The sequence below is a fragment of the Microtus ochrogaster genome, linkage group LG4, assembly GCF_000317375.1.
Source record: "Microtus ochrogaster isolate Prairie Vole_2 linkage group LG4, MicOch1.0, whole genome shotgun sequence".
NCBI classification, from domain to species: domain Eukaryota; kingdom Metazoa; phylum Chordata; class Mammalia; order Rodentia; family Cricetidae; genus Microtus; species Microtus ochrogaster.
Window position 1 is genome coordinate 61,656,779 of NC_022030.1, and position 10,619 is coordinate 61,667,397.

At 45.9% G+C, this 10,619-nt stretch overlaps 1 protein-coding gene across 1 annotated transcript in view; it reads left to right on the plus strand.

The window, feature by feature from the left end:
• Iqca1 (IQ motif containing with AAA domain 1) overlaps positions 1-10,619 on the plus strand; it is a 126,948-nt gene that overhangs the window by 5,646 nt on the left and 110,683 nt on the right. The window contains exons 2-3 of the mRNA XM_026786043.1: positions 5,119-5,443; positions 7,997-8,116. Of these exons, the coding sequence (XP_026641844.1) occupies positions 5,119-5,443; positions 7,997-8,116 (445 nt within the window). The remainder of the gene's footprint in view (positions 1-5,118; positions 5,444-7,996; positions 8,117-10,619) is intronic.

Consider the following 10,619-nt stretch of genomic DNA (forward strand, 5'->3'; position numbering starts at 1 on the left):
AAAAAAAATAAAAAGAATCTAAGCTGTGACATTCCTAGGTCAAAAACAGGTACTGCCTGCTGGCCCCGCCCAGTCCAACATGGCGGAGCCGCTCGTGCCTCCGATCCTTGCACATTTCACCACTAGCATGGCGGAGCTGCTTGTGCCTCTAAGCTGCAGCACGCAATGTCCCCCTTTTAGGCACACAGCAGTCTAGTTGCCATCAAACAAATCATAGCACTTTACTCCAAATGCTCCATTCAAAAGCTCTGTCTCCCACAGGAGCCAGACAGAGATTGCAGTGGTGGCACAGCCCAGAAAACCAGCATTTTAAAACAGCCAGTTTTTTCCTGCTGCTGAGTCAGGAAAATTTCAAAATGGAGGATGTACCATTTTGTGCTAGCTCTGGGGCCTCCAGGTAGGAGCAGCACTCAGCACTTTAATTCTGAGACTGAGCGTGCAGCACAGAAATTCTTTTCATCCAAGTTACTGCCAAATCTGACACACAGAGCCGCCTGCCTGAGCCTGATTCTGCAATCTGCCCAGGTGCAGGCGGGGAGCCCTGAGCCATTGGCACGGTCTGAGAGCACTCTCCTTTCGATCCCAAGTGAGAACACAAACATCCAGTCTCATAAAATCCATTGAAATGCTTTAAAGCCAGATTTTGCACTGGCAGCACAGCCCCAAGGCAGGATTTGAGGTCTCAAAAGCCCATGTCATTTCCAGTTAGCTCCTCTACTTCCTACTTGCTGATGAAATATAAGTTCTCGGCTACTGCTCCAGCCCCATGCCTCCCTGCCCTGGGCCACACTCTCCACCATGATGGTCACAAACTCTAACACTCTGGAACCATGAGTATAGTGATATTTTGTTTATGTTTTAATAAATAAAGCTTGCCTGAAGATCGGAGGATAAAACTAAACCACTAGAGGCCAGGCAGTGGTGTCACACACCTTTAATCCCAGGATTTAGGGGACAGAGGCAGATGGATCTCTGTGAGCTCAAGGCCACCCTGGGCTACACAAGATCAGTGCAGAAACAGGTCCAGGTGGTGGTGGTTAGCACCTTTAATCCCAGCACTAAAGGGAATATAAGACAGGAGGAGACAGGGACTCAGGGCTCAGTCTGCAGCCGCCCAGCCCCGGTAGAGGTAAGACTTCTCTAGTGGCTTGGCTGTTTTGCTTTTCTGATCTTCACCTTGAACCCCAATATCTATCTCTGGGTTTTTATTATTCATGCTACACATGAGCCTTTTCTAAGTTTCTTTGGCCATGGGTTTGTTATGGTAATAGAAAACTTAACAAGACATTTACCTTCATCTTTTACTGTTTATTCCATCCCCAGATTAAAATTATGATATTTACTCCCAGTTTATTATTCCTGGGTTCTTGTTCATGTTGCATTTGCCTATCAGCCCCCAGACTTTGCTGTTTTTATGTTTGGTATCTTCGAGCAGGAGCAGATCACCCCTTCTGTTTGTTCTCGACTCCCGCACTCTAAAATGCTTTGCAACTAGATCTGCATAGCCCCTCAGTGTTCTTTATTGCCCTTTATTTGAGCTGGGTTATAGGTGAGATTTCTCTTTTTATTCTCATGCTTTTATTTATTTGGGTGTTGTCTGAGCCTTGCTGTTTTAATCAACATCATTATTGTTACTGATTTCCTTGCATTTGGCAGTTCAGAGAGCAGTGTTAAAAGGTATTTGTTGTTGTTGTTGTTTTTATCAATATCTTCCTCCCTCCTCCTTTACTCCAAATTTCCAGGGTCATGTTGCTCGTGTTTCCCTGATGAGGATGCAGTGGTCCTTAGATTCAGCATCCTGTAGCAACCATCACTTTTGTGTGCACAGGGCGTCTTCACTCAGGAATGGGCTGTCTATCAGTTTGCTGAGTATTTTCTCAAATGCTGGCAACTGCCCTGCGGTTTCGAGATTCTGTAGCTGTGAGTGGTCAGGGGCTCCTGCATGCTGAGCCACAGTCCTTCCAAGATTCACCCTGCCTTCGTTAGATATGCTTTTCTTCTGGCTGCATCTGGATTGCTGAGTGGAGCTTCAGATCTGAGTTCTGAACAGAATCAGCCTGTGCTTCTCTCTTGTCAGTGTGTCTGCTGGCTGAGGCCCCAAGCCCTAGTTTGTCCCCAGAATAAATCCTGCAATGTTTGTGTGTTTGATGCTGTCAGCTGCTGGTGTGCTCCACCTATGGTGTCTCAGGCCAATGGCCATCTTAAGTTGTGCTCTGCTCAGAGTCCGAAAGTCTGGGCTTTGGTGACACGACCTCCTTCTGACTTCATACTTTCCTGACTTTGTGTTCTCCAGGTGGATGACCAGCCCTAGCTGCTCCTGTCCGGGCCTGACATCACCTTTGACTTGCTCATCTGTGCTTCCTCCATCCTCCCTTGTTGCTTATCTTTCTGAGGTGTGAACACACAGATGCCGAAAGTCGGGTACCCAGGTGCTTTGAGCGGGCGCACGTTGCTTCTGCGGTTCTTGCTCTTCCCTGGACGGTAACCGCCTCTGGTCAGTTACCGCTGCCATTCACTACTAAGTATATGGGCACTGGGATGTCCCGCAGCAGTCACGGCTCAGGCTTCCTGACAGCACTGCTCTCCTCTGTGAGAAGCTATCTAGCCCTTTCACTAGTAGAGTCCTCTAGCCGTTGCTGGAGTTTTGGGAGTGTAGCCCTTGCACACACTGTGGATGGCGTGCTGGATGCCACACTGCACATCCTCACTCAGTGGGATGGGAGGGAGGAAAAGCTCTGACTTGGGATTCACACAGTCTTTACGTCTCATAGTAGCCTTGTGTCTGTGCCCCTAACTACTCACACTGGCTTTCCTCCTGACAAGCAGGAAACATAAAGCTTAGTGGGCAACAAGAAGCCCAAAAGCCAGCAATCCAGACATGGTGTGACCTCACACCCTGTGACTTGAGCCATAGCCTCTGAATGCTCTGGTTTCCCCACATCAGAAGGGTACTGTGAGGATGCCATGCACTGTTATATGGAAAGCTCTCAGAAGAGTGGCTCAAGGCATATACATTAAGTAACTTCTATCACCATTAATTCACCACCGTCATTGTCACGGTCATCATCATTGTGATCGTGACATCATTACCAATATCACTATCATCAACCACTACCAATATCATTAGCCACCGTCACCACCACCATTACCATCATCATCATCACCATCACAATCATCCCCATCATCATCACCATCATACCACTGGATGCCAGAGCTGCCCTGGAAGAGCGGAGACCCAGAGGCTTCTGAGGGGGCTGGAAAGGAGCTTTGACTGTAGAGCTGTGTCAGGCCATGTGATTCCTAGCCCTGTTTATGACACACTCCAGGGAACAGGTGGCTAAGTGACTCCAGGTCCAGCAGAAAATGACACACGCAAACTGATAGTTGGAGACCAGGCGCTAGGACACCTGAAAAGTGTTTGGACTGGAGCCACAAGGGCATCAAAGACCTCAAGCTCTGGCTTCTCCGAGTCAGGGGACACGGCTGTCATCCCTTCCAGAGCCGCCTCTGCTCAGACACCGTGATGTTTAGCTGATCTCAGCCCGAGTTCTTAGGTGTGAAAGGCCAAAGTTTGGGAAGGGGAAATGTCTACCATAATTCTGTCTGAACAGGCTTATTGGGCAAATCTCAAGCTAGAATCAACAGAGAAGACAGACGGGGGTCGTATGGTGCCCTGGTGGCTCCTTTGGTGAATGTTATCTCCAGCCTTCAGCTGCCCTCCAGCCCAGGGAGGGCATGGGACAGTCTGCATTTCATACATTCATTCAGCAAACTTCTGGTTGTATAAACTCCATCTAGTATGTGGGGCAAGAGGACCCAGCAGGCCCAGAGCCCGTCAGACCCTGGCTTCTCATATGCTGTCACGACTCTAAGGACAGCATCTGTTGTCTTTAGCTATGGTTCATCCACACTTTCTCACCTCTGTGTGAAGCAGTTTGGTGACTACCCTACAGTTATTCACTGCTCCTTGGTGGGCTATCTCTAGTTTTTTGCTATTTTCTTAAGTATTTTTTTTTGTTTTATGTGTGTTAGTGTTTGTCTTTATGTATATGTTTACCATCTGCATGCAATGCCCACTACAGGCAGAAGTGGGCATTAGTTCTCCTGGAGCTGGAATTACAGAAGGCTGTGAGCTGTCATATGGGTGCTGAAACTGAACCCAGCTCCTCTGCCAGAGCAAGTAGTACTCTAACCACTGAGCCACCGGCCTCAGACGTCTGCTACTCTTGTCTTTTAAAATACTGGGGCTGGAGGCTGGAGCCGATAAAGTGTTGGCTTGCAAGTGGGCAGACCTGAGTTTATTAAAAAGGACAGGGGAAGAGGCTGCATATGGTGATGCCCCCTTACACTTCCAGCACTAAGGAGGTAGAAAAGGGGGAATCCTGGAGACTCACTGGCCAGTCAGTCCAGACTACTGGATGAATTCCCAGGCCAGTGAGACCCTGAGTCAAGAAACAAGGTTGTTGCCTCCTGAGAAATGACATGATGGTTGACCTTTGACCTCGACACATCTGCATGCGTGCACACGTGCTCGCGTATGCATGCGCGCACACACACACCAAGATTCTTAAAGCCTAAGGATATATTTTAGTAGGAGAGTACTAAACATGCCCAAAGCCCTTAATTCTTTCCCCAGCACTGAAAAAAAATATTGCTACAATTATACTTGTTACATAGTCATAAAATTTTATCCACAGAGCCTCCACACACCCAACTTTACAAGGCAATGTGGAATTACTTTCCAAAATGGTAGTTTCAATATAAACTCCATCATATATACATTTAAATCAGTTAAGATGAGTTCATTGGTCTGGTTATAGATTGCTTTATTATTTAAGTTAGTGCAGTAACACTGGCTTTACAGACACATTGAAGAGCAATTATATTATTTATAATGAGTCTTTTAAAAACTATTTACTAATCATAGTAATGCTTGTTTTAAAAAAAAAAATGGGCTTGTCAAAACACCGTAAGTTGTCCAGAGAACGTTCCAGCCACTTATCGTGTCCTGAGCTCGCTCCTGCCCGTGTTCTGTTTTATGACACCAGGTGGCCAATACATGTGTCCAGTGGGGCAAAGTTTATATATGAGGTCTCTAAACTCCACATCTTCCTCCAGCATGTACAATAAAATGTGGCACCAGACCCAAGAGGCCCTCAATTCTATGCTTGACAAGGAGTCTCAGAAGATGACCGAACCACAAAGAAACAAGGTCTTAGTCTTCCAGATGTTAGCTACCTTCTACATAAAGTATGTGCAGATCTTCAGGAACATGGAGAATGTCTACGACCAGATAGTTCATCCACAGAAGCGCATGCTGATTCGCAAGGTCCTGGATGGAGTGATGGGTCGCATTCTGGAACTGAAGAATGAGATGGTAGAGTTGGAGCTGACAGAGTTCCATTATTTTGACGATATCTTACAGGACCTGAAGTTGGCGCCGGTAAGTTTTTGTTATTGTTTTCCTCTTTAGGCTTTTGTTGTAAATGAGATACTTAAGGCTGTATCCCATTGTCTACAGACTTTTTAGCCATGCTTGCATGTGACGACCTTGTTGAGTTAAAAGCCTGACCACTTTCTTCACTTAAACCTCACCAGCATGAGGAAGGCTTTGGTTGCTTCCTTGTCTGGGTGGACCAATCTTGGCGCAGCTCGGGGTCTGACATTGAAGTTCTGTTATCACAGAGATGCCACAATGTCACGGTGGTTGAAATGGAGTTAGTTGACTGACCTTCTCACAAATACCTCATAGCCCAAAGGCTCCCATTTTCTCTGGGCCATGCCACCAACTCTCTGGTCCACAATGTCCTTCTGCCTGTGCTACCCCATTGTCACTTGGATGATAGTCTTGAATGGCCGGGACCTGTGCCCAGCTGAATGAATGTCTTCCTTTGCTTTGGGTCAGTACTGACCCTGTACGTTTATATCTATGGCCTTTGTTCTTTAGGTTCTGTAGGAGGAGGTAACCCTCTTTATGGCCCAGGGAGTCTCCCTCTGCCACCTGGTGACCTGGGCACCTCCTGTGGTCACTCGGCCCCTGCCACTGAACCTTTCCCTGCCTGCTGACAGACATTTGCCTGAAGTTTTTCTAATATCCTGAATGGATGGACTTTCAAGGGCCACTAGACATCTCATTTCTTCCAGTGTAGGCCCTGAGAGCTCACCTTCCATTTTGAAAGGGTGATTTCCCTCAGGTAAAGTTAAGAAGAGAAAATGTCTTTACCACAGGGCCTAATGTTTCTTCACTTTGAAAATATTTTGACTTTTGGAAAGGCCATTCCTTTTTCCGGTGAAGATTCTTTTAATATTGTTATCTGATGACGTCAGAATAGACTAAAAAGAGCAATTGGAACGAGTCAAGGCATTCCAGAATTCCCATGTGCCTTCCTGCATTTCCAAGAACAAAGGTTAGCCGCCAGATGCAGTCAGGTGTGCTTGATGCCCCCACCCCACCACCCCGCCCCGGTGAAAAGAGGAAGAACGGCCTGGGCCAAATGTGTATCGCTTTTTATTGAATTACAGTTCAATTTTAATTAGTAAGGTGACATTCAATGTCTAAATCTAATTTCAAGGCTATTAAACAATTACAGTCTAAAGAGGTTTGGGGACCCACATGCTGGGCTACCTCCATTTTTCCTGCTATTTGCACTGCCCCAACCTTCAGCTGGTCGCTGTCCTTACAACTAGGAAATGCTGCGGCTGTGAGAAGCCAGCTGTGCCCAGGGAGGAAAGGGGTGATGGGAACAGCCATCTCCCGGAAGTCTGTGCTGTAGGATGACATCAACACTGTTTTCCTCCAGCCTTGGAACTGATGGACAAGCCGTGTGATGTCTTTGACATGCAGGGGCCAGAACACTGGACCAGCAGTTGCATTTGGGTTCTGTGACCAGTGTCCTGGCAAAGAAGCAAGCCTTGGAAATATTCCAGCAATTGGGGTGGACCATTCCTGCCAGCATCCTCTTGATCACTGTGGCCATTCTCTCACGTAGTCCACGCTCCTTGCTGTTTTTCTGGCCAGCCCCCAACTGTTTGTATGGTAGGACTTAAGTCCTCACCACAGAGACCGGGACATCAAGGAAACTGTATCAGGCAGACCCTCCCTGAGAGAATCTGAAGCCAGAAAATGATGGTATCTGCCTCTGGTCTGAACTGGCCTCCTGAGCTGGCAGCTGGAAGTTGTGAAGAATGGAGCAAGAAGAGCTACTAGAGCCAGAGAGAAGGCTGGGGAGGAACAGCCGAACATCTTTATCCCCCCACCCTTGCCTTGGCCCTGTGACTTCCCCAAAATGCTTCTGTTATGCCCAGATTGCAGAGTCTCCCCAAAATCAACAAGGACAACAAGTCCCATATCTAAAAGTAAAGAGCTTTTATTCTTATTCAAGTTTGAACTCAGACTCTTCGTGTATCCAATGCATTAGCACAATCAGAGATCCCTGAGCTCATTTGGGGTGGGGTTTTTATAGTAGAAGCTGGGCTGAGGGATTTCTAAGGTTCAGGATCCCTGATTGGCTGACATTTGTCTAGGGATGCCCTGGTGAAAAGGGGATGGGTGTGTGCTGGACTAAGGAACTCCAGGTGATCCTATCTACAATGGTTGGGATTTTCTTGGGATGCTGATTTGTCTATTCCTGGGTGGTGACTGGATGGTCTCAGTTTGTGGTCTTTTCTGGAGTCAGGTGTTGCCTTAGGGTAAACTGAGACTCAGGCCTACTTTCTGGTTTGTCTCTATAGAGCCTTTCTTGGCAGGTGTGTACAAAGCTGCCCTAGGGCCTACATGTCCATAAGTAACTACTGAGATTTGAACTCAGGTCTTCATGCTGTTCAGCAAGCACTCTGACTCACTGAACCTTCTCTCTACCCGACCCCCAAGCAAGTCTCGGTGATTCACTCATCCTACCATAATTCTAGGACCATTCCTGAATGGTCCTGAATTCTAGGACCATTTGAGTCCTGGCATCCTAACGAAATGGTCTTGCGTTTATTCTCTCTTCTTCAGCAACAGTTGGATGTCCCCATACCCAGGTATTTTTTGAAGGAGAGGTTGGAAGTCATAAAAGGAAGAGAGAAGAACCTCGCTCGGATCTTGAATGAATGTGGATTGGACCTTCCCAAAACAGTATGTATCATTTTAACAGATGTCCTTCATTGTCTGTAAAACCTCCTCCTCCACACCCCCAACTGTCTGGGAAACATTTGCCATATTCTCAAGTAGAGAAAAGTGCCTCCCCTCTCTGCTTGCTATATGAGGTGTATAAGAGATTATGTAACTTTGGGGGTGGTTGTTAGGGATTTGTTATGCTTGCTTTATGTGAAATAAAAATCAAATGATAATGCCTTGTGCCTTACATGGGGAGCCATAAGAATGAGCCCATTACCAGCTGGCTTTTCCTCTTTGATTCACTAGGTAAAGTCAGAACATAAAACCCACCAAGTTCAGAATTCCCAAACTCAAAGCTTACTGTGTGTTCTCAGTTGCTCTCTAGCCTTTTATGAGTTCTGAGTGACATTTGGATCACCTAGAAGGACTGCCACCTGGAAAAGAAAGGCCTGGAAGAGGTCTCAGGGAATGAAGGGTTTTGTACACAGGCACGAGGACCTGAGTTCAAACCCCCAGACCCCTTGTAAAGCTGGGTGCGGCAGCAAATGCGCCTCTGCCCCTGCAGGGACACTCTCTCCCATGATGCTCCTCATTCTTGTACAGCTCCCTCCCCTGCTTTCAGGACAACAGTGGCCTCACCTCGATCCCATTCAGGTCTCCGTGGTCCTCTAAAGACTCCCAAAAACCTTATTTATGTTTGTCTGTACCCCATAAAAATGGCACACTCCAAGTACCTAGCCCTGTTGTTACACACCCCACTTGAGACCCCATAGTCTGCAGCATGAACCCAAATTCTTTTGTTTATATGTGTGTGTGTGTGTGTTGTTCACATGCATACAAGTACATGTATGTGCACTTATATGTTGAGTGTATTTCTCAATCAGTTTTTACATTACTTTCTGATATTGATGCATATACATGCAACAATTGTAATTACATTATAATTGTATATATATATATATATATATATATATATATATATATAGTCTCCCGCCCCCCGACCTGGAGCTCCTGATTCATAGACTGGTTGACCACTGTGCCAAAGATCCAGTTGCCTACGCCCCACATGCACCCCTGCACTGGGGTTCCTGACACACACTGTCACACCCAGCCTTTTAGCTGAGTGCTAGAAATTCACACTCAGTTCCTCAGCTTTGAGAGTGACTGGGTCCCAAGCCCCACCTTTTCACACACAGGTGCAAACAGTCCTGACCGGTTTAGCATCCTCATCACTGGTCAGTCTACCGAGGGCTTCAGCCTTTTACTTGACAGAGGGACGCGTAAGTCCTCTTCTCAGAAGCGCGGTTTCCATTGCTTTTTCTCCCATTAAGCAAATGATGGGATTTGCAGCATCCTTCAGTATGTCTGATGGACATTTCTGGTCATCTCAGCTCTAATTTGCTATGGAACTAAACTTTTGGGGTGCCACTTAGCTTTCTGTTTGGAAGGATCATGGTCTGGTCTTTGGGGGCTAACCTTGGTTATTAACTTATCACACCTGGGAAGACAGAACCTCAACAGAGAAATTGCTTCCATCAGATTGGAAGTGTCTATGAGGATTTTCTTTCTTTTTACAAAGGCTATTTGGTTGGGCTTGTTTTTTGAGAATTCTGTATGTGAGCCCCATGTTTAACCCACTCACTCCAATCTCTCTCTTCCTGTGACTCTGCCTCCTTCCAAATTTATGGTCTCAACTTTAGTTACTATTGTTGTGTATATATACATATACAGTATATATATTGTGTAATATATATTATATATGTGTGTAATTGTATACTATATATATATATATAATATAAATAAATACAAATACCATTATTCTATGCATTCTTGGCAATGGCATGGTGTCTACCCTCAAAATTTCACATTGATATGAGAAAAGCTTCAGACTAAGACCATATCAGCTTTGTTCTGTTTCTCCATAATGTATCTAGCTACAGAACCTTTGTTTCAATCTACCTGTCATAGACTAGAGAAGCAGAAATATGTTTGCATACCAGTTTTGCCTCCTTTGACCTTGAATGTTTGTCTGGTTCAGGTTGTACAATGAACATTTTCTTAAGTATGAATTATTGATTTAGGAAAACCGTCTATGTTGAACTTTCCCTAAATATTCCCTAAGTCCTGGAGCTTAATTTGAAGATTCAATAATCATTTAATGGTCTTCTGGAATCTCTTCCTAAAGGGAAGCTTGTGGAAGAGAGCGGGTCCCAAATACCAAGTTAAAGAATGCCACAGTACTGTGTGAATTGCTAAGTCAATTCAGCCATCTAGAACTAGTGAGAGGGAAGTGATGGAGGAAGGTCATTGGTTAATTAATAAAGAAACTGCTTGGCCCTGGTAGGTTAGAACATAGGTGGGTGGAGTAAACAGAACAGAATGCTGGGAGGAAGAGGAAGTGAGCTCAGACTCGATTGCTCACCTCTCTGGGGCAGACGCAATGAAGCTCTGACCCAGGATGGACGTAGGCTAGAATCTTCCTGGTAAGCGCACCTCGGTGCTAAACACATTAATAGAAATG